This window comes from Talpa occidentalis, unplaced genomic scaffold, assembly GCF_014898055.3.
Source record: "Talpa occidentalis isolate TD23 unplaced genomic scaffold, MPIMG_talOcc4v2.1 talOcc4.5, whole genome shotgun sequence".
Taxonomy (NCBI): domain Eukaryota; kingdom Metazoa; phylum Chordata; class Mammalia; order Eulipotyphla; family Talpidae; genus Talpa; species Talpa occidentalis.
In genome coordinates, this window is record NW_023604861.1 from 98,286,705 (window position 1) to 98,311,354 (window position 24,650).

The window sequence follows — 24,650 nt, forward strand, 5'->3', positions numbered from 1 at the left end:
TCCCGCGCTTCTGACTATACCCAGTGCTTGTATAAATAAATAAAAATAAATCTTAAAAAAAAAAAATAGAACAGGCAAAGGACAAGGGGAGGAGGAGTCATCCCACCCGCAGAGGTGCTGACTTAACCTCCCCCTACCCCCAAGAGAAGGGAATAAATCTGCCCCGAGTGCCCCTTCCTGTCCCTTGGTTTCAGTGTGAATCTAGCCAGCACACCGCCTGCAGCACCACCAGCAGCAGCTCTCCTGGGCTGGCGCAGCTAGGAGCAACCTCCTACCCTCGCACAGACTGACACGCGACTCCAGAATCCAGCAGAATGGACCGCGGGTTCTGGGAAGAAGGGGTGCGTGGCCAGAGCTGATCTCACAGCCGCCTCTGCAGACTCCAACCTCCAGCCAGAGCCAGAACCCAGAACTCATTTCAACGTGTCTGCACCGGGAGGTTGCAACATATGCATGCTCCCAGCGGAAAGATGGGGACCCAACCTAACACCAGTTTAAGCAATGGTGACCTGAGCCACGGTGAAGAGTTTCGGGGGCCTCTTTATACACTATTTTTTTAATTAATATTCTCTTTATCTCCACTGTACTTATTTTCATTTAAGTTTTATTTATTTAAAAGATTTATTTATGCATACAAGAGCTGGGGTACAGGCCAGAGATGCGGGGGGTGAGAGGATTCACCAGAGACAGAGTGGGGGACAGAACAGGCAGACTGAATGAAATACACTGCTGAGAGGAGCAGTGTGCGAGACAGGAGAAGTCTGCTGCACCATGTGGATAGCTCCCTGGCCGGGGATCGAACTCGTGCTACAGAGGCTGCGGATTGCTTCGTAGTGCGGTGCTTAACCCCTTGCGCCGCCAGGGAGGCTCTACACGGTTATTCTTTTCTTTTTTTTTTTTTTAAGAGGCATGTATTTTATTCCTTTATTTGTTTGTTTGTTAAACAAGCACTGGGTACAGTCAGAAGCGCGGGAGGGTGAGAGAATTCACCAGAGCCAGAGTGGGAGCAGCCGGGGATCGAACCGGCGCCGCAGAGGCCGCGGGCAGCTTCGCAACCCAGCGCTCAACCGCTGCGCCACTGGGGAGGCCCTACACGGTTATTCTTAAGGGATGGTGATCACCCGCCAAGAGAGCAAAGTGTCCGGAGCGCCTCACCAAAGACGTTGATCGGTGTCCCCAAACCCCACCCCACCGTGGAAGGTGGCACTCGGTGCTGGGGCTCAGGAGTCGGGCCCCTGCCCTCGCCCCGCACGCCCGCGGCGCCTGGTGTGATTCAGGGCGGTGCCCGCGGCGCTCCGGCTGGGTACCTCGGGGCGCTCCTCTCGGGCTCTGGCAGACGCGGGGCGGGCTCTGGCCTGGCTCCTCCCTGCTCGGCCCCTCGCTCCCCAGCTCTTAACCCGCGCGCGGGGGCGCGACGGTCACTGGGCTCCGCCGGGAACCAGCTGACTCCTCCGAGTCCCAGCCGAGCGCGCCCGGTCCCAAGGTCGACGCCAGCACGCCGGCATGGCCCCCGCAGCGGCGTCGGGGGGCAGCTCCCTGCCCAGCGGCTTCGCGGTCTTCACCAGCTTCCCGGATCTCCTCTTTATCTTCGAGTTTGTGAGTGCCTCACGCGCCCGGAGAGGGTGCTGGGGAAAGAAAGGGTGGGATGAGCTGTGCTGAGCGCTTGCCCCAGCGTAGCACCGCAGTCCCGCGCAATCGGCATCTGTAGGGGTCCCCAGGGCATCGGGGTAACCCGACCGCGGTAAGGAAAGTCTTTCCCTCATCCCAGCCCATTCCACCTCAGGAGTTTGGTCCCTTCTAGACAACGGCAGTGGGGGGAGGGAGGGCAGGGGTACAGGATTTAGCTAGAAAAACCAAATTAACAACTTGTGGTGGATGCGGGCTGAGATTCCTCAGGTGCATGCGTGCTGATTCCAAAGCTGCGCTCCCAGCCTGCTTCTCTTGGGCGGCACAGAGAAGTCCTGTTAGAGAGCAACGTCCTTGCAGAGTTGTCCAGCTTTTTGCAGGGTTAGGATTTCTTAAAAAAAAAAAAAAAAAAAATCAGCAAAAGAAACCAGAGTTTCACCAACCGAGGTTTGGAGATTAGGTGGATCCCTAGGAGGAGCTGAATTGGGATTATCTGTTCTGGTTATTGAAAGTTTCTGGTGAGAGGACATATTTGCAGCACCTTTGATCTGAAAATAATAAAGCAGGCCATCGTTTGTTCCTCCACAATCACTCTGTCCTGTGTGGGGTGGGGCAGGGAGGGAGGGGGGCTGCTGAGCTCCTGAGCCTTGGCTGACCTTGAGCGCTGGGAAAACCTCTTCACCTGTGCTTGGACCCTCCTCACCCTGGAGCAGTTCAGCCTTCACCTGTGAGTTAGGGAAGTCTGTTCTGGGTTCCCAGTAAGTGCTCACAGGGGGTCGAGAGCCTTACCTGGAGGGGATCTGCTGTGCCGTGCAGCTTCCCAGACTCCTTTCCCTACATTCCAAGCTCAGAAGTGATAGTCTGGAGAGTTAGTTGGAAGAGAAATTGTCCAAACCTGGTGGTTTAACAAAGGACCCCTGCTTCTTATGGACAGCTTGAAGGCAGAAGGGTATGAATACCAAAGGGAGCAAGCAGGTTCATCCACGGAGGGCTTGGGGGGGGGGTCACAGTTGCCTAGTGGTATTTTGTCACAGAACTTGTGAGAATTGAGTTGAAGCCAAAACTGTGTACCCAGACTTCAGATCCTGGGGCTAGCTAGAATCAAGAAAGTGATTTTCTGAAAGAAAATCTAGACTTCACTAAGCCCAGCCCCCCCCCATTTATAGATAGGAACCCCCAGGCACAGAGTGGGGAGGGGCAATCTGTTGGGGTCTGAATGTGCCCTCTGGAACATTCTTTTCCAAATGGCTCATCTCTGCATCTATTAAGCACTTAGCCTGTGCTTGCCTTAGGCTAGGTTTCTGCACATATAGTGCCCATAACTTGGGAACAAGGAATGGGCTGTTCCTTCAGGGATTGCTGTCTTTGCAAAGGCAGTTTCATCATCATTGTTATGGGACAGAGGATTTTTAAGTAACAAAAGTTCTTCCTGGAGTGTCATCCATCACACTAATAAGTGACTTCTCTGCTTCTGTAGCTGCTTGTACAGCCAGGCAGTGTGATTTGCAGGGGAGGGGACAAGAGGGTTCCCCTGATCCACCAGTCAATCAAAATGAGAGAGCGCCCAGCATGGGAAATCTCAGAGTCATGGATTTCATGGAAAAGTTCTCTTTCAGGATGGTTTTGTGACCTGAGGTAGTTGGGACTTCTAGAAGACACAGTTCTCTGCCTGACCACTTCCCTCACAACTGTCTGAGAAATGGTTCTCCTTTACCTCACCGCCTGCTCCCTCATCCCCACTTCCAGAGAAGTCCTGGACACCTCAGTGGTCAACTCCCATCTCCCTCCCTGAGTGGAGATGGGCACATGGGGTGCCTTGGGAGAACGGGAGAAACCAAGCCAGTCCTTTCTGTTTTCCTCTGCACAGATTGGATCAGAAATACAAAGCTGTATGTGTCTTGATGTGTGGACTGACTTGAAATTAGAGGGTCCCAGGAGGCGCTGGCTTACCCTAAAAGGGTTGTTTTTTATAATTATGGGTATTACAACTCAACAACAAAAAGCGCACAATTCAGTTAAAAAATAGTAAATGAACTTGAGTAGGCATTTCTCTAAAGAAGATAGACAAATGGCCAATAAGTGCATGAAAAGATGCTTGCCATTCATTAGTCATTAGGGAAATGAAATCAAAACTACAGTCTCTTCACATGTAATTAGTTTGGTGATTGTCAAAAAAACTGGAAAATAACATGTGCTGACCAGAGTGTGGAGAAACTGGAATCCTCAAACATTGCTGGTGGGAGTGGACAGTGGTGCAGCTGCTGTGGAAAATGTTTGGTGGCTCCTCAAAAAACAATTACTACATGACCCAGCAATCCCACACCTCGATTTAGAACCAAAAGAATTATAAGCAGGAACCTGACCAGGTACATGTACCTGCACGTTCATAGCATTACCCACAATAACCAAGAAGTGCAAACAACCCTAATGTCCATCAACAGATGAACGGATAAACAGTGTGATGTGTTCATATGATGGAATATCATTGGGTCACTGCAAGGAATGAAGTACTGATATAGATAAGTTGAAAACCTTGAGATCGCTATGAAAATAAGTCAGATACACACAAAAAAAGTCACATAAAGAGATGAAATGCAAACTGGTATTTGCCAGGGGGCTGAAAGGTGAGAGAAATGGGAAGTAAGTGCTTAATGGTTACAGAGTTTTCTTTTGGGCTGATGAAAATGCTTGAAATTAGAGCTGGTTGACTGCTCAATATTGTGAATGTATTAAATGCCATTCAGTTTATCAATTTAAAATTGTTAGTTTTATGATATGAAAACTTCAATTTCAAAAAATGAATCTTTCAAATATTACAGAAAAGTATATAAATACTTTAATAGGCACCATGTACTTATCACTCAACTTTGTCAAATATCAATATTTTGCCATATAATCCCTTCAGTATTAAGGAAATAGTCTTTCAGGCTGCTTCTAAGTCCCCTGGATATCCTATTATTATCTTCTCTCTCTCCCACTACGAGGGCCCCAGAGATGAATGTGGTGTTCATTACTCCCAAGCAAGACCTTGACTGCACACCCAACTGTCTACAGACTCTACCTGCTTTATACTTTTTCACACTTGGTGAAAACAGTGTCAGCCTGCAGGTATCCTTCTGCAACATGCTTTTCATGCAAACTTGTTTTGAGGCTTATACATTTTGATGCTGTTTATCCATTTTCTGTTGATGGACATTTGGGCTCTTCCCTAGTGGCTGCTTGGTACTGTTGCAGACAGCTTGGCTAGGACATCCATGGGTTTGCTGCTTCAGTTCCACGCTGGGAATCTCTTCAGGAACCCATAAAGGATTTGACTTGCAGGGCCCTAGGGAATACACCTCTTCGTTTTTCTAGCTAGTATCACATTCCTGTCCAAAATGTTGCTCCATTTTTATACATTCCAGGAGCAGAGTTCCTGGGAAACTTATGAAACTTAATTAAGCTCAGGTCTTCCATTTGCTTATGCCCCTTCCAAGATCCAACCTCATTTTATATTCTTTTATGATAAAGGTCCCTAATTTGTACAAGCTTAGGGTTAAACCTGGGCCTTGCCCACTCTTACTAGCAGCGTATGAAAGTCCTCATTGTTGTTCTTCATTCCATTGTTCCCTCCACACTGGGTAGCATCAGACTGTAATTTTCTGCTAGCCCAAATGGGTGTGAAGTGCTGGGTTGTTTTCTGTTTGTTTGTTTGTTTTTAATCTGTAGCTCAGAAAGCTGCTGTTTACTCACAGTTCATATTCCTGGAACTGACCTCCCCATAGCCTGGTAGGTGCCAGATGTCAAACTTTCAGCCTCAGGGACAACAGGGTGGAGCTCCACTTCCTTCCCAAGGCAGGGAAGCCATCTGGGGTACAGGGACCATGGTGGCTCAAGGTAAAACCTGGCAGCCAGCACTCCTACCCCAGAACCTCTGACTTCTGAAAACTGCAGGAAGTGGAAGACACTAGGTAGTATGACCCTGCCTGTCTGAGCCCCCCAAGGCCACATAGCACATGCTGCTTTTGCAGGCTAGGAGGTCACAGGTGTACCCCCATACAAGGCAGAGTGGAATCTCCAATATCTCCTTTCTCCCAGCAACTCAATCTAGGACTTTGCTTCTGGCCTGTTCCCCTGTCCCCACCCAGTGAAGGACTTTTCCTTTGGTGTTATGGTCTCTGTGACACTCCAGACTGTTCTCGAACACCGTCCACAGAACAGGATGTTAACATAGGATGCTTTTTGTCTCAGCTCTGGCCAGCACTCCAGGAGGAAACTTCTCTTATAGAGTGCCAGAGAGCTCCCTTTCAGCACTCATGAAGGAGATGCCTGAAAGCAGGTTATGAAATTATTAACCCAACTCCCTCCTCCCCATCTAGGAAAGAAGTGGAGCCCCTCAAAGAACAGGTGGAAATTAAGAGAGAAAATGTCTTTGACAGTTGTGTGCTAGGAGTGCCACTCACTTTCCCTCTTGGGGTGCCTTTCCCTCTCTGTGCACCTCAGGAACTCTGGGCACTGGTGAGAGGCATAGGGGCACTTTGGAGGGTGGGGTGAGCGAGGGAGCTGCCTGGAATCAGTCTGCACTATTGATTCTTACAGTGAACTGGACAAAGTGATTACTAACATGAGAATGTTTCTGTGACCCAACATGGGTGACTGGGCATTTTTTTTAATCCTTTGAGAGTAATCAGACAAGTCCTGGGACCTGCCCTGGATTTTCATCTCTGTGGGGAACTGCAGCCCCACACAGGACTGGGGCAGGAAGGGGCAGGATGATAAAGCAGTTGGCCGGTGGGTGGGCCACATTCTGACCACATTGAGAAAGCGTTGAGGACTCCTAGGAGACCAGGGATGTAGAACTCTAAAGGGAGGGGAAGAATTCTAGGTAGAGGTCTCTCAGGGGTTTGTCCTTGGAATTGAGAAGTGACTTTTCTGGTTTTTCAAGAAGCTGAGGCTGGCTTTGATCAGGAGTCAGTGAGTTGGAGCCGTTCTCTGGAAACTAAGTGCGATGATGGGATGCAGCTCTGGGATGATCATGCATGGGTTCTCATAACCAAAGGATGTTGAAAAAGATTGCTTTTAAGCTTCCCCAAAGTTACTCCCGGGCTTGACGGGGATGTGGGGTCATGTTGGGAGTGATCCCAAAAGATTTCAGGAGACAGTGGGAGGAACTCAGAGGCCATGCAAGGAAAAGCTCCAGCTCAGGTCAGGCCAGGGACAAAGGCTGACTATTTGCACCCACACTGGCCAGGCCTGCCGCCTGAGAGTGGGGGGACACACTGTGTGTGGGACTGGCACTGCTTAGGAATGGTGCCCTGCTTTGCACTAGACTCTGGACACATCCCCTGAGGAATAGGCTGGGGTCAGGGACCTGGTCACCTGAGGCTGCATCTTGGAATGGGAGCTAGGGGCCAACTCCCAATGGGTTAACACTGAATCATGGCTTCCACCCCTAGCACAGCCTGTCTGGCACTCCCTCTTGATTCAAGTACCAGTCCCTGGACATGGTGCTTCAGACCAAAGGCCACTAGGGGCTGGGGCACCCCAGTGGATGTTCTCTCTGGGTGTTGATAGATGTGAGGACAGCAGATGAGCAGCACGCCTTGTCCCTGAAGCACAAATGCCAGGGGGGAGTGTGGGCCAACTCCTCCTAAGTTTCGGACTCTTCCGGGAGCGCGGAGCAGCAGGTCCCTAGTGGCCTCGGAGCCATGGCGAGTCCACCTTGCCTTCTGTATCGTGGTGAGAAGACTGGGCTCCTGGTTAGCCCCCGGTGGGCACCAGCAGCATGAGTATTTCCCAAGTAATGTACTGGCAACCACACTCAGCCACAGTTAGTTTCAGTCTCTACTATTCCCCCTTGTTAATAGCTAATGTTCTGCCCCCACACTGGGGCAAACAACCCGTGCACTGAATCACTTTAATGTACCCAGGGCCTGAGAAAAAATGTGTAGGAACTGAAAGAAAAGCTTGTCACCAGACACCCCACATTGTTATGCAAGGCAGTGGGAAGAGGTAGGCCCAGGGCCACACAGACCGTGCCCCCTGGGTCCCACACCAAAGCCTGGGTCCACTTAGAATGAAGTTAGCTTGGGAGGGGAGAGTACTCCCCAAATTCCTGGATCCAGCTTTGAAAGAAGCTCTTGGAGGAGCCAGAGGTGCTGGTATGGAGGGGAGAAAGGAAAAAAATAGTGGGAAGGACAGAAGTGAAGGCCAACACCCCTTGACCTGCTGGAGTTGGGGGCATGCTGGCCACCACAGAAGGATGAGAACGCAGGCTTGAGCCCGCAGAGAGGGAGTGATGCCCTTCAGTGCACTGACCTTTTGCTTGCTCTTTGGCCTTAAAACCTTGGTATTCTTTTCCCCTGAAAGAATAGAGCCTATTGAGCAAAGGAAGCAGTGGGGAGGGAAGGCCGCCTCCTTTGCAGTTTTCGTCTCCTGAGACAAAGGTGGCTGGGAGCAGGGTGAAGGTAATGGCTGTTCTCCTCGCACCAATGTGGCTATCCTCACAGCCGTTACCAAACTGGCCCCATGGTAAATGGCTGGTGGGATGCCTTGGGGTCACTGCCTCACACACAGATGCCCTTGCCTGGACCATCTCCTGTCCTCTGGCACTCAGCCTTGTGGCATCGTGGTAGGCAACAGTGCATCAGTAAAGTGGGGCTAGAATAGCCCTTACTAATAACAGCAACTCCTGTGCCAAGACCAGCTGGCCCATCTGTGTTAAAATGGGATAACTAAAGAGGGGCCAGAAGACTAAGGCTGCCCTGTTTTTTGCCTTCGATGCTCTTCTATACCATTCTCAGGCAGGGAGCAAGTGAGATTTGGGAGATGGGTGGGCCATTGAGATTACACTTGACTTGTCCCTGGGGTCACCAAGTGCTACACAGACACTGCCCTCTGGAGGGGCTTCCCAGTGACTCCTAAGCTTGGAGCTGCCCTGGCCAGCGTGGTGGGGTGACTGTGGGGCTGTGCAACTGGTCCTGCCTCTGCCTCGGAGTGGGGGACTGCCTGAGCCTCTCTCCTGCACTGCCCTGCCAGCCTGGGCCAGCAGGGGTGGGGAAAGTTGTGTGAATTCTCAGTGCCACGCAAACTGCTATATCAGCCGGAGGGTGTGGGGACCAATTACTAGTGGGCCTGAAATTAAACCTTTCAAAAATGTTTGGTCATCAGCATCAGCGCATCAAGCACCTTGTTTTTAGTAGCGGGTAGCCTCAGCCCCCACCTTCCGTCCTGCTTGCTGGGTGATAAGCTGAATTCAGTGGATTTAGGGGCCTGGCAGGAAGGGAACCACCCAGTGTTTGTGCTTTAGGACTCTTTCCAGAACCAGCCCCACAAACCTCACTGGTCTCCATCCTAGATGCTCCTCTGGTGGCGCGGTTAAGTCACTAAGTCATTTATCCTTCAGACCTGGATTCCCCAACACCACCCGCAAGCCCACTTGGCACTTGCACTGCAGGCCCTGGCTTGTGGTCTGTATCCTGCCTGGGCCCTCTGTCTGCCTGCATCCCTGCCAAAGACCGGCATCCTGAAATGCGTATTCTTCGCCTGCACTGGTAGGAAGGGGCTGGCTTGAGTTTATGAATCACAAATGAGACCCCAAGGCACACAGAGGGGAATCGGACCATCACCACCAATTCCCATGACAGCAGCCCCTCACTTCCCTTGAGAGACCCCGGGGCAACAGATGGTTTTGTCTCACTTCCCAGGTCCACACCTGCTTTGTCTGCTCACCAAGTTACTGACCTACTTGGTGACTCCCGTGAATACATTTTGTTTTTCTTGCAGGGATGCCACTAACATCTCCATGGATTTTTGTCTTTTACAGTTGGCTTCCCTGTATTTCTCATGGAGCCTCCTTGTCTTTGTTTATCCTGCTCGGTAAAGTCAGTGGGTATAGGCGTGGTGTGCAGGAGTTTCATCCAAACAAGAACAGGCCTGTCTAAAAGTCCCTAGTTTTGTGGATCTGAGAGAGGTTTTAATTCATTCAGGACCTGGGGACTGTCTCGAGGTGAGGGAGGTAGATTTTAATCAGGGGTTGCTTCATCACACTCCCCATGCTAGGGAGCAGAGGTGCAGTGTGTGCACTGGAAGAGCTTTCCTGGGACTTGAGGGAAGTGGAACCGGGGACCTGAACGGGGGCCTCTTCCCATCCCACACTCACCATGGACCTGAACTCACACACCATCTCTGTGAATCCAGATCTCTGTGCCCCTCTTCACACACAGAGTCAAGATCCCCGGAAGCCTGCTCTTGCCTTCAGATTAGATGCAGGGACAATGGAAAGCCTGCCTCGAGGTGGGTAATAGCAGGAAGGGCTCCTCTGCAAAGAAGCACCTGCAGATGAAGGGGCCAGGAGGGCAGAACAATTGGATGGACAAACTGAGTCTGGTGACCTCAAAACCACCCTTGGTGTGCAATCTGGAGATAGCCTCAGAGGTCCTCCAACTCTCCCCCCTACCCCTCCTCATGGGGTCTGAGTAAGGGATCCAGTGCATATGACTGGGCTTTGTCCCTGTCCTGGCAGAGGTGTTTAGCTGCCCACTCTTGCTGGGTCCTGATACTTTCACTGGGACCTGCCCCTGCCCTTGGTGAACCCAGAGCTACTCCAGTGGGGTCTGGCATCAAGACCCAAAGAGAGACACCAGGGTGGGAGAGATGGGCCCTACCCATGTGTGTCCCGGAGTCTCTCTCCCTGGAGGTCCTGCCCTCAGTGTTGACCACAGTCATGATAACTGTCAGTGTCTGTTAAGTGTATGCATGGACGAATGAATGAGCGAGAGAGTGAGCAGGTGAAGAAAGTCTCACCTTTGACTCGCTGGGCACTGAGTTTCTCCATATGAGGGAGGTGGAGCTCATACAAGAACTTGAAAACTGAGCTGAGGACCTTGGGGGAACTTTAGTGTTAGGGGTCTTGGTCTTTCCCTCTGATCTCCCTCTCTGTGCAGCGTCCACCACCAGGTGCTTGTGGCCTATTGGTGGGTTTCGCCGTGGTGCTATTTCCCTGTTCTGCAGTTGCTTACCCTTAACTAGTCTCTCTTTCTCTCTCTCTTTCTCTCTCTCTCCCTCCCTCTACACACACACACACACACACACACACACACACACACACAGACACACACAAATGCCCTCTACTCCAACTCCCAGAATGATTAATTTTTTCATCAATCCACCCTTCGAGCTGGGACTGCTCGGCTTCTCCTAGAGTGCAGTCACTAAGCTGATCAGATCCTTATACAGCACCCCCTCCTGGCATTGCAAGTGCATAAATATCTCCTGGTGGCCTGGTGAGTGCACAGGAGGGCCCAGGGTGCCCTGCAGCTGGGACAAGTGGCCATCTTTTCTTGTCCTCCTGAGCAGATGATTTTTGCCTCAACCCTGACCGATGTGGCAGGACAGAACAGTTGGGTGCATGGCCACTCTCTGGCAAGTTTCCTTTACTTCTCGAGTTCAAGACACAAACTCCTGCTCACATGTGCCTTCAGGTGTGCGTCCTGCCTGGGAGCAGCTTGGGATCATAACCCTGGGCTCTGAGGGTCATACTACCAGTTTTGTGTGTGTACAGTCCTGTGTGAGTCACTCTTGGCATGTTATAGAAAGAATGTCTGTTTGCAGAGACCCTACGGAGTAAAATGGAGCCTTAGAGAAATATCTGGAGAATGTGAGCAATTCCTCTGTCCTGACCTTGGTAGTCCAAGTCTTGCAGCAGAGACACTGGATCCAAGCAGTTTCTACCACGCACAAGCAGAAACACCACTTATCTCAAGAATGTGCTAGAAGATTCCTTTCCCCCTTTCAAACCCAGGCACATTATTTGAAATGTGGTCTCATATTTTTATGTCCTTTGTGTTTCCTTCTATGGGGAAGACATTTTTCTCAACTTTCATTATCTGGGAGATCATAGGTTTTCTACTTTTCTATGCTTTTGAAATTTTATTATCGACAAAGTTTGAAGTAGATAAATGTGCATAGTGAGATCCTAGACTTACTAGGATTTTTACATGGTTACAGGTGGGGCTTTGTCTCAACATGTGAGCTGCCCAATTTCCGTCTGAAGGTGAGAAATATTTCTCATCTAGCCCTTTACTCTTGAGAAATATTTGGCCAGTGGGGTTTGAGACCAGGAAGGCCTGGGATGCCCCATCTCCCTGGATATGGGTGCTCTCTGTTTATTCTCTGCACAGGTGGGCATTGACTGTCTGCAAGTTATGCTGAATCCTTGTTTTTCTGCTGAGGGAGGCCTTACACCAGTCCAGCCACAAGCCCATCCCAGAGCCCTGCCTCCTTCGAGTCCCTGCCCTCTATCTCTTGCTGCTCCTTACTCCCATCTTCATGCCAGCCTCAACAGCCGTCTTGAGCCCCCTCTGGTGCCTTAGTATCCCCTGAGCTAATCAGCTACTCTTTCCTCCCCAAGACAGCCACATCTTGACCCTCTAGTCCAGTTCACCAGTTAAGTCCATCTCTAACTTAAGTCTCAATTAGGGCTCTGCCCCCATCCACTCAGGGCTGTAACTGGTTGACGCTGCATCTGTCTCCACTGGGATGTCAGCCTCCTGGGTGAGCAATGCCTTACCCCAGATTGTTGGGGGGTCCTGGTCATGGTGCCAGAAGCTTCACCCCACATCCATAGTATCAGCCAGTTTGCACCAGCCTGCAATATGGGGTGACAGCTGCAAGTTGTCATTTGCAGCTGAGGAAGCCGAGGCCCAAGAAGCCAAATCACTTGCTATTACCTCCTCCAGAGGGTTTTGGGGAGAGTCTTTCTCAGGGCTTAGGCAGCCCCCAGGGCCCATGCAGATGCTCCATGGTGCAGGCCCTGCCTTGAGCTAGCCTGTGCCCTGGGGAGCAGAACCCTCAGGCCAGCGCATCTGCTGTAGCTGTTACAGCTGTGATTGTGCTCTGGAATTCTCACAGCAGCCCATGGCTATTCTACAGAGAGGGCCAGAGCGAAAGAACAAGCTCCAGAGGGAAGGGGCATGATGGGCAGCACAGCCCGCGTGGGAAGCCGTGTTACAGACATCTAGCCAAGAACAGCTCTCCTCATCTCGGCCTCATCTGTTGTTCCTCTCCCCTCGTATCTTCTCAAGATTGTTCTGTACCCACCTAGTACCCCTCCCAGGTGGTCCCCTGGGACTCCTTCCTGCAGCCTGCCCCCTTGCATTTCTCTGGGCACACAGAGTGCCCATCTCTTGAGTAAACACCCAGGTTTAATCATTTCATCTGTGCTAGGACTTTTCTGTTGCAAGCTGGGTAACTTAAGATATGTTTCTGGGGCAAGTGTCTGTAAAACAGATCCCCTAAGAACCAGTGGTTTCTCAGCTTTTTCCAGCCTAGAGCTCTCATTGGGATGAAACACATTCAATCAGTGTCCCCCACATGGTGGGTTCAGATGGGTGTGTGGTGTATGTTGTGATGTAAATTCTCCTTGAGCAAGATTTTGTAAAAGCCTCCTTGAGAGAATTTCTCACTTTGAAAGACATTAAGCTGAAAGAAAGAAGCTAGTCATAAAATTCTACATATTATGTAATTCAATTCATATGAAAGTTTAAAATAGGGAAATCTGTAGAGACAGAAAGTTGATTAGAGTTCACTGAGGAATGGTAGGGCAGGGAGGACAGATAACCAAAGGGTACAGGGTTGCATTTGAGGAGATGAAAATGTCCCAAAATTGGTACTGGGGATGATGGCCATAGTCACAGATCCAAGAATATCCTAAAAGGTATAAGTTATACACATTAAGTGGGGCAGTTGTATAATATGTGAATTGCATCTCATAAAGGATGTTTTTTAAAAAGAATTTCTCCACTCTGCAGAGATCCCTGCCTTCTTCAGTATCCTCCCTAGATATTCACTGCCCTCTGACTTCTGGCTCTGCTCTTTCAGGGCACAGACAGAAACAAAAGGCATAAAACAAAAGGCGGACTTTTGGAATGATTTTAGGCAAATATGAGAGTACTGATATAAGAAACCCCCTTCTGCTATAAAAGTGGGGGTACACCTGAATTCACCTCAGTATAAATCTGACTATGGGGATAAGATATTTACTCTCCTGTGCCCCAATGTCTCCATTTGTAAAATGGAGCAAATACCTACCTTGCAGGGCAGCTGTGAGGATTAAATGACATGAGATTTTACATGTGAAATACCTGGCACGTTGACTAACACGTTGTGGGTACCTGATGAAAGGTAATAGCTAGAATCTGAGCATTCTGGGCTTAAAAAGAAAGAGAACAGAATTCCTCCCCATCTTCTTCCTGTGAAACTCATTGCTATAGATAAACCATGCAAAGGGGGAAAAGGCAGCATGATTTTTTTAGAGGACCTTGGCCAGGTAGTACAGCCAGAGTCCGGAGAGGGTCCTAAGTCTGGGGTGGGGGCGAGGAGGCAGGGGCCTGGGCTGAGCTTTGGGTGTGCTTTGCTCCTGTCAACGGTTGTGAGCAGGGATTCCTGCCATCTACTATTTGAATCTGCATGAGTGTGAGTAAGAGAACACATTTTGGGAGGAGCTGGACATCAGTCTCCATCAGCTTGGTGAAAGTACACACCCAAAACAGGTCAAGAGTCAGGATTGTGTGTGGGACATCTCTTTACAACAATATGTGATTTAGAGTTGTGGCATTGCATCCTTCAGGTATTGTTACCACACCACACCCACCAGCTCCGGACTGCAAGTCCTACCAGAGTCGGGATTAACCTTGAAGCTTCCCTTTGCCCTGCCTGCCGGAAGCTTGGCGCCAACGCTCTGACTGCAGCTAGAAGTGCATGCTCAGCAGCGACTTCCCCTCCTTTTTTCTGACTTTGATCCTGACTAAGCCACATTGGGAGGACTCAAGCTGAAGTGAAGTAAAATGAACTCAGCTTAGGATCTCAGAGCCTCCATCTCAGGCTTTGCCTCTGCCACTTACTGCTTTTTTCCCAAAACAACTGTATTATGGACTATAAGAACAACAGCAATCCCATTATCCATTTTACCTCTGCCTTCCGGTTCTTGGAAGCCGTGCTCTGGGGGATCTCAAGACCTTCAACTGCTGCACTCGGAGCCTTCTCTTACCTTTCAGAAAAACCAGAGAATGGAAGAGAATCGTTCTCCCCGTGTGGCATTCACGTTCCACAAGGCCACACCATTGGCTGTGCACAAGCAGCTCCAGCCCACGGGGCGCACACAGGATTTCACAGTGTGCCGTCCCTTCCATCTGCTCCCAAGCTATTCCTTTGGATTGGTTCACAAATTTCCCCTTTAGCCACACCCATCTAACAGGAGACCCTGAAGGCCACTTAACTCCCTCGGACACATGGCTGGACACTCAGGACTTAGCTGTCAGCAAGGGACTGCTTACCCCCTCCATCGCCTGGCCAGGGGAAGTTCCATTTTGTAACTAACAAGTCCCTGCTCAGTGTTCAGCGCTGAGAACAGAAGTGTGGAGCTGCCCGAGGGCCTATGAGCTGGGAACCTAACTTAGATTGGTCTTCCTGGGATGACTGAGGGTGAACAGGCTAAGGATGCTCAGGAGTGAAGTGCCCCAGGCCCTGGCTCTGCCCCAGCTGGTCCTCCATGCTGGATTATTGTGCCTCCAAACCCAAGTCTGGCTCAGCCGTCAGCACACTCACACTCCTCTGTCCATGAATGTTATGGAAAAGGCCAAGTAATCTGTTTGATCTTAAAGGCATCTATGGATGGAATCTACACACATATCTTATTCTATGGCTAAGAATTTTTATTTGATTTCTGTTCCCACCATTATAAGGTTGCTCCACTGGCACTGTCACAAACACTGCCATCAACAGAGGGAGTTTTCTGGTCCGAGATGCTCTCAGCTAATTCATTAGGCCCAAATGGGATTCAATAGTTCAGACTCTTCACTGCACTACTTTCTTCACCCAAATGGATCGCCTCCTGATACTTCTCAGCCAAGAGGCACAGAGACCCCTGTGGGGACAGTGGCGGGCAGCAGGTCCAGGGAGGTGGGGTCAAAGTACCACTTGAGGTCACATCACAGGCGACAGAGAACTGGGAGGGCATCTCATCTTCAGTACCAGGTACTCAGAAGTACCTTGGAAACTTTGACTGCAAAGGCCTCTCCACTCGTGTCCCTGGCTGCTCCGAGTCCTCTGGGTAGGGGACGGGGGTTAAGAGTAAACTAATCTCACTGGGACCCAAAGGGGCAAGAAGAGAGAAAATCCCAGCTTGTCCACTAGAGGGCAGGGCTGCAGCACTGAGGGTCTCACTGACCCCTATGTCCATCATCACCCACCACAGGGAGTCCTGCAGTCCTCTTTAAATATATGGGGGGGCCTCCCGGGTGGTGCAGCGGGTTGAGCACAGCGCTGTGAAGCTGTCCGCAGCCTCTGCCATGCCGGTTCGATCCTGGCCGGCCAGGGAGATTCCCACATGGCGGGGCAGACCTCTCCTGTCTCGCCCGCTGCTCCCCTCAGCAGTGTCTTCGGTCCACCTGCCTATTCTGCTCCCTGCTCTGTCTCTGGTGAATTCTCTCACCCTCCCGCACATCTGGACTGTACCCCAGTGCTTGTATAAATAAATAAAATCTTTAAAAAAAATAAATACATGGGGTTCACTGACCCTGTGGATATCAGCTGGGGTGAATTATGGATAACAGCAAGGGAGTGCTTTCTTCATGCCCATCCAAGGTCACCCAAGGAAACCTGACAGGTGCCTTCTCCATCCCAGCCCCTGCTCAATTGTCAGAGTGCTTCCTAGACTTAGGGCTTTAAGGGGTTAAAAAAAATTTTTTTAAATAAATTTTATTTTTATATTCCCCCTACAATTGCAACCCCCTTATTTTGACCCCAATCCCTCCCCTCCCTGCACCCCCCACCCATAGAGTGTCTCTGGTTCATAGTTTTTTGTTGATTTTGATTTTCACTTTCTTATAGTTATTCTTTTACCTGGTCCCTTATTTAAGTTTTCTAGATTCCTGCTATGAGTGAGACCATCCGGTATTTTTCTTTTTCTTTCTGGCTTATTTCGCTGAGCATGATCCCTTCTAGTGCCATCCATGTTGCTGCAAATTGCATGTGTTTATCTTTTTTGAATGCTGAGTAATAGTCCATGGTGTATATGTACCACATCTTCTTGATCCAGTCATCTATTTTTGGGCATTTGGGTTGTTTCCAAAGCTTAGCTATTGTAAACAGTGCTGCTATAAACATAGGGGTGCAGGTGCTCTTTGGAATTGATGTTTCTGTGTTCTTTGGGTAAATACCTCGGAGTGGAATTGCTGGATCCTGTGGAAGCTCTATGTTTAGTAGGTCCAGAAATCTCCACACAGCTCTCCACAGTGGTTGGACCAGTTTGCACTCCCACCAACAGTGCAGGAGAATTCCTTTTTCTCCACACCCTCGCCAACATTTGTTGTTGCTAGTTTTTTTAATATGTGCCATTCTCACTGGTGTAAGATGGTATCTCATGGTAGTTTTAATTTGCATTTCCCTGATTACAAGTTATGTTGAACATTTAAAAAAAATTTTTTTTTTGATGTGACTGACATAGTGTGGGTAATTTATCTTGCCAAGACCAAAAGAATCTGCTGGTCACTACCATTTTATCAAAGAAAGGATATTTTTACATCAAAAATACTAAGAAGGCTTTAAGCTCAGAATAAAGTACAGCCCTTCTAATATTACTGAATGGCATAAGTCCTATCTTGGAAGGGCTAATTATGTAACTTCCATGTGCCTCAATTTCCCCTTATGACAAATGGATCAGTACCTTGTTCACAGGGTTCTTGTGAGAAGCAACTGAGTTAATATTTGTAAAGTGCTTAGGACAATGCTGGGAATGGAAGACTGATGTGTTTGTTCAATGAAAAATTTAAACTGTATTTTAAAAATCAATAAAGGCAAGGAAGCAGGCGTTAGAAAGATTGAGGTTGGAGATTCAGGATAGGACTTGAGGGAGGTGAGTCATTTTTGCCCGCCTCCTTTGCCTCTCTGCCTCCTTCCTGGTTTTCTGCCTCTAGTGCCCAGTGCAGCCTCAGGGTCTGGCCCTTCCTGGGCTTTGGCTCTCTTGATCGGATGCTTACCCCTGCCCTCCTATCCTCTGCAGGTCTTTGGGGGCCTGGTATGGATCCTGATCGCCTCGTCCATGGTGCCCATACCCCTGATCCAGGGCTGGGTGATGTTCGTGTCTGTGTTCTGCTTCCTGGCCACCACAACCCTGCTGGTCCTGTACATAATTGGTGCCCATGGTGGGGAGACGTCCTGGGTCACCGCGGTGAGTCCCAGCCCTGGGTGTTTGAAGGGGCAGGTGGTTTTGACCTTCTTCCTGGAAGTCTGGTTTTTCCATCTCCTTCCTATGCTTCCTATGTTCCAAGACTGAACTGGCCTGGCTGCAGCTCCTGGCTGCATGCTCCCGGCTGCATGCTCCATGCAGCTCGGGGCAGCAAGGGGGTTGGAAGGTGAAGGTAGCTGCTGAGTCTCCTGGGCCTGCTCTGCTTTCTCCTGCATGACGGCCTTTTCCATGGATAACCAGGAGACCCCCTCCCCATACTGCCTACACCTGCCAGAAGCCTCCTCCCATTGGCTGGGAAGACTGGTTTCCATCTGGGGGTAGCAGAGTCCTGGGGGCTGGCCTCAGCTGCCCAGAGTGAGGCTTCATTCACTGCCTAGTCACAGCCTTCTAAAGCCGCGTTACCAGAGTGCAAATTGGAGGGGGAAGCAGAATGCCCTGCAGTCTCTAGTGTGTGTAGATTCTACTTTGAGAGCCATGAAGGGGTGCCTGCCTTTTCAGGGACACTTACCCCATTACCAGTGGTGGAGGGGCCAGGGCCCATTTGTCCAAGACTCAGCTCTGATAAGGCCTCCTACTTAGACTTCTGAAATCCCCTCCAGCTTAAGACTGTACAAAACCCTGCTTTAGTACTTTTTAAATTTTAATATATACCCCCTACCCACCCCCACCCATTCTACCCCCTCCCTGTCCCAATGAACAATGAAACAGCCACGGAAATGGAAATGGCTGCGGCCTCTCTCACTTGTACTGGTTACTGAGGCCACATCTGCACCAGGACTGTGACCACATCTGACACTTCTCAGGTCCAGAACCAGTGCTACCTATTAAACCCCAGGTGTCCCCCTCTTATTTGATCCACCCTCAAGGGAAAACAGCATCCCTTCCCCCATCAAAGTCCTTACTCTGGCTCCCAAACCAGTGAGAAAACGAGATGTGGGGAGGGGAGTGAAAGGTAGTAGCAGAAGATAATGGGGAGACGTGAGCCAACCCATGGAAGGACAGGTGGTGTGGGCGGCCTTGCTGGGACCACGGCTGCCCCATCGCTGCATCTGGGACCCCATCTCTGATGGCCCTTTCTGACTCTGCAGGATGCAGCCTACCACTGCATTGCCTCCCTGTTTTACCTCAGCGCCTCTGTCCTGGAAGCCTTGGCCACTATCTACATGTATGACGGCTACACCTTCACCAAGTACCATGAAAACATCTCCGCCGTGGTGAGCCCCCAGCCACCTGCCCCACAGCTGCTGACAGAGGGTCTGAGGGGATGGTGCCCCCACCATCACTTAGCTGGTTTTTGTTTTTGTTTTTTTTATAGTTCATTGAGTTTTGAATGGAGTAAACCTTCCCCTCATTTGTGAAAAAGCAAAGTCCAAGAGAAGGGGCCCAAGGGCCCCTCAGCTGCGTGGTTGAGTGCCACGTTGCCCAGGACTGGGCTGGCACAGGGTCTGCATCCAGTGGGCTTTTCCCAGTGCAGATGTATAAGAGACATAACTGCCAAATGACCGGCACTTGGGGGCCTCCATGCTCTCTCTCCCTTAATCCTCACAACAGCCCCACGATGTGGGCACTGTTCTTATGCCCACATCACAGATGGAGACAGGGCAACCAAGAGCAGAGGTGACTTGCCCGAAGGTCACAGGGATTGGTGGGGCTGGTGTTCCAGCCAGGTGCCCTGTCATCTGATTCTTACCACACATCTGGAGTGTGACTCTGGCCAAGTGGATCTCCAGGCTGTCCCTGAGCAGTCCTCCATGGAAGCATACTGCTGGGGCAGAGGAGCATTGCGGCTGGGGGTGGGGAATCAAATGGTCTGTGTCTCACTAGGCCCTGACTCTGAGGAGTCCTTCAGGAACCAGTGTGTCCAGACCCCCAGCTTGCAGGGGTTTGCTGCTGTGATTTAGGCCTCCTGACAAAGTCTGCAGCCTGACAGCTCTGAGAACCTATGGGAGGAGGAGAACCCGGCTTCCCTCTCCACCAATTCCTGTGCACACCCCTTGCTCTCTGAGCCTTGGCCCACTCATATGAAGTGAGATTGTAATTCCTGTCTGTCACCCTCTAGTGTTATAGTGACATTCAGCAATGTCCTCCCAAGGCCTCAAAGACAGCGGTGAGTGAAATAGGACCTTGTGCCACATTCACCCCAGCAGCAGAACAAATTGGGGTGCTGACTTGTATGAATGGGGGGCACATTCCAGGCAAGTTTCTGAGCTTTAAAAAAAATGTTTGCCAACAGCAGGACAAGATGGACTGTGAGGTCATTACCCTGACTTCTCTTTTTAAAGGAATGGGTCAGAATCATGGGGAATAAATGTTTTGTTGCATAAAATTTTTCTCAGAGTTGTACAAGTGTGGGTTGGCACCACTATACTAACTCACCATAGTAAATGTATTTCTAATCCTGGATATTATTTCAAAAATAGGGAAAAGTTTTGGAAATACCACGTCTGATTCCTAGAAATCAAGCTGTGAATTATCCAGTCCCAAATTAAATGTGATGTTAGATCACCAGATGCCAGCTCCAGGGTGCCAAAGCTGTGCTATCCCACCTTTTTGGAAAGGGTAGAGAAAAGGCTGAGAGAACACCCACAAGGATCTGTATTACTGGACTCTGGGGAGGGCGTTGTTCATCCTGCTCCCAGAGGGAGGTCTGGGGGAAAATTCCTCACAACCTTATCTGCTGGTGACTAGAGTCCATCCCCCAGCTGGAGGAAGCCACACACTCCCCTTAAACATCCTGATTGCTCCCCAGGACCATAAACATGGTGGATCCCTGGTGCCTCCTCCAATGTCCCTCAGTGTGGGCAGCATCTCCCATATTGGCTTGTCTCCCACAAGGCTGCTTCCTAAATGGTAACACAGCCAGACAGCACGTGGGTGCTCTTCCTTCCCCGGGGAGGCTTGCAATTTACCTCCACCTTCCTTCAAATAACTGTTTCATCTCCCCTGCCCTAGAGATCCCCATACCTCTCCTTATCCCAGTCCTAGAAGTCTTCTGTCCTTACCGACATCAGCAAAGCATTTGACAGCAATTCATGTAAAATCATTACAGGCACAGTAATGAAATGCAGATGAAAAGTGGCTAGTGGGGCCTCCCCGGTGGCGCAGCGGTTGAGCGCTGGGTTGCGAAGCTGCCCGCAGCCTCTGCAGCGCCGGTTCGATCCCCCGGCTGCTCCCCGGCCACAGGAGGAGGGTCCCACATGGTGCGCAGACCTCTCCTGCGGCCCGCTGCTCCCCTCAGCAGTGTGATTCGGTCCTTCTGCCTGTTCTGCTCCCCACTCTGGCTCTGGTGAATTCTTTCACCCTCCCGCGCTTCTGACTGTACCCAGTGCATATATAAACAAAACAAACAAACAAACAAATAAATAAATAAAACATTCCTCTATTAAAAAAAAAAAGTGGCTATTGGGTTAGCACTTAAGGAAATGATCCAGATGGGATGAATTAATGCCCCTACCCACTGGACAGGTCTCTGGTTAAGGACCACTGTGCTTCTACTCTATCCTGATTTTTACTTTTTATGGCAATGCAACATATATCCAGAGAAGTGGCATAATGCAAGTTCACAGCTTGATGTAACTTCATAAAGGGAACTTCTCTGTATAACTAGTATTGAAATTAAGAATAAGACAAGCTCCTAGAAATCCCTCCCTCATCCTGGCACTCTCACTCACTTTCACTATGCTCCCACACCAAGGATGCCCATTGCATTGGTTTCGACTGCCTAGGCAGCTTTGAACTTCATACACAGTGTGTATCTGGCTCCTTTCTCTCAGCCTTATGTCTGTGAGGCTCGCCCACATTGTTAGGTGGAGGTGTAGTGTTTATTCTCATCACCGTGTAGTAGTTCACGGATGCCTGTATCAATATCCATTCCACAACTGATGTGGCCCCACATGTTTACTAGTTGAGTTAGAGAAACATGAGCATGTCCAGGCAAAGTTAGGAGTGTCAGAATCAGAATCAAAATGTTCTCAGCAGGCCAATGCACTGGGCTGAAACCAGGAAGGTGAAATATAAACCTGCTTCCTGCTTCAAGGTAAAGTCACACCTCTCAATTCAAAATGTCAACTGTATCGGCACTTAGGGGAGGATTTATACTTACTCAGGACTTAACCCCAATCCCTGTGCAACCACAGCATTCAAAGGGTCTCAGGGGTGGCCTGTTGGGGTGTAGTGAGGCTTCTGAGACCTGCTCCCACATACCTCTGGCATTTGGAAGCACTGGACTCCCTTCCCTCTCCCTCTGGCTGCTTTTGGGACTTGCCTCAGAAGCTGGGCTTCTCTGTCCTCCTTTGCGCAGCAGAATCTCTGTGCTCAAGGTATCCCTGGGGTTAGTGGGAGTTGACTGAGGATAACTGGCGATTTCTGCAGCAATCTGAAAGCTTGGGGGCCTTAATTATGGTGGGAAGTAATGGCAGCAGTGCAGGAATGGGAGTTTTTGAAGGCCAAGTGCTTCCACTCACACCCCTGCCTCTCAATGTCCCCCACATGCCATTTTTTACCGGTTCTTTTTTTTTTTTTTTAAAGATTTATTTATGCATACAAGAACTGGGGTACAGGCCAGAGGTGTTGGGGGTGAGAAGATTCACCAGAGACAGAGTGAAGAACAGAACAGGCAGATTGAAATACACTGCTGAGGGGAGCAGCGGGGTTGAGTCAGGAGAGGTCTGCTGCGCCATGTGGGTATATCCCTGGCCGGGGATTGAACTCGTGCTGCAGTAGCTGAGGATAGCTTCATAGGTTGCGTCTTAACCCGATGCACCACCAGGGAGGCCCTTTACCTGTTCTTGTTGGGCATTTCTCAGATGCTCCTGCCAAGGGTTCTCAATGGATCTGACATTCCCCAGACAGTAAATTGCCTCCACCTAAGAGGGAGGGGTGTGTTTTGGGGCGGCTACTCACTCATGTGTGATGGCTACTTTTCAGACAAGGTACTTAAGACTCCCCGGATGAGTTGTCTTTAATTTGTTATTAAATAACTCAATTTACTCTTCGCCTCTGGCCAATGAGAGTGAAGGGCCCGCCCCATGTGGCAGGAGGGAGCGAGCAGGCACTGTGACCGCTGGTGTTTATGGACATTTTCAAGAATCACAGAAGCATAGCAGCCCTAATGTTGTGTCTGGGTTGGAAACACTTGACCCTATGCCCAAGTTCACAAAACCAGGTGCAGATATTTGACTTGTGGGCAGGCAAGCCGCCAGGGAAGCCAGCCACCCAGAGTAGGGTGATCAGAATAGATGGCGCCCAAATGGACACAGAAAGTCAGGGCATGGCAAGCCACAAAGTGACAGCCATGTTCTCAGGGCCAAAATGACTGGATCTTCCCAGTAGCTTTCAGTAAGTCCCCTCCTCTTTGCAAAGGTTCAAAATCCCTCCTCCCTGACCCTGTTTCTGACCCTTCTTATGAGCCTGGCTCTTTTGCCCGGGCCCGTGAAATGAAGAATCCTAGAATAAAATTATGATGGGGGGGGGTGGTCTGAGGTTGTCCAGGCATCATTGAGACCCTTAGCCAGAGCCAGCAAATTCATGTGCTCATATGTTCTTAGCCAAGGCTTCTAGGCCCACAGCTGGACACTGCCCTTATTGGTCTGGTGGAAGGAAGTGTCCATGGACAGCAGTTTATATTTGTGAGCATCTTTTGAGTTCCAGCTGGGTGGCACCAATGTGACGCTGGGGGCGCAGATAGTTGACTTTGCATGCCAAATCCAACAGATCACTGGGTCACCTGCACTCCATGCAGAAGCATCCTGGGACCTCCTCTGGGCTCAGTGGGAAAGGAGGCTGTGAGAGTGATGGAAGCAGGGGTGGTCCACACACTTCCAGGCTATCATCCTCAGGTGCCTGCCAGCCTTGGCCTCCCCCTGCACACCCACTAACTGTCTTCATCTTTGTTTCAGGTGTTTTCGTACGTAGTCACTGTGCTATACGTGGTCCATGCGGTGTTTTCTTTAATCAGATGGAAGTCTTCATAAGGCAACAGAAGAGCTTTAGCTGAAAACCCAGATGGTGTTAACTGATCGGCCTGACTTCAGCATAACTTTTTAAAACACAGACATGCTGTTGATGGTGGAAAAAAGAAAACAAACAAACAAAAAAAAACCAACACTGTGTCTTGTGGGTGTGTGGGTGTTATGTTCCTTTTCCCATTTACTTCATGCTGGGGTTGGGGGCTTGCTATGGTTTCACCTCCAACTACTGAGTGACTATTGTCTTTCTAAAGGGTCATTTCGTATTTGTGAAGGGGGGACGAAAGGGTGGGAAGTGGAGATTGTAGTCTGAGAGACCCGGAAACAAAGACCACCCCTGCTGACTCCAGGACCAGATCTGGAGAATTGCCTGCTGGAATTTTCCACAGGTTCTTTTGAGCACCCCCACCTAGAAGCACATCTCTGAGTCTTCATGGACATTCTGCAAGTCATGGGGAATAAAACCCACCCAACAAATATTTGCCAACGTGCACGGTGGAAGACGATAAGCCTTTGAAACACTTTATAAACACCTTTATGTTCATTACTTGTGTGGGGTGTGTTTGGTTCTTTTCAATTCTCTAGTATCAGCCATCATTTCAGCTTGCTTTCTGAGGAATGCTAGGACTAAGCAGAATCTCTAGAGGCAGCTGCAAGCGACAGTTCAGATGACTGCTGTGTGCGTGGCCCTCATACCCAGAGGCAGTGCCCCAGCATGGCTGCAGCCTGACTGGAAACTCTCCAGGTATCGGCCTGGGGGCTCCTTCTTTTTCCTAAAGAGAATGGCTTCTGTGCTCAATTAGAAAGTCCCTTAAATCAAAAGAAACCAGGGT

At 49.9% G+C, this 24,650-nt stretch overlaps 1 protein-coding gene across 1 annotated transcript; it reads left to right on the forward strand.

The window, feature by feature from the left end:
* The first annotated feature begins 1,437 nt into the window (after positions 1–1,437).
* MAL (mal, T cell differentiation protein) lies at positions 1,438–24,389 on the forward strand. The gene is made up of 4 exons (XM_037527845.2): positions 1,438–1,596; positions 17,666–17,833; positions 18,940–19,065; positions 23,749–24,389. Exons 1-4 carry the CDS (start codon positions 1,504–1,506, stop codon positions 23,821–23,823), a joined length of 462 nt encoding a protein of 153 aa, XP_037383742.1. The 5' UTR covers positions 1,438–1,503; the 3' UTR covers positions 23,824–24,389.
* Positions 24,390–24,650: the final 261 nt, after the last annotated feature.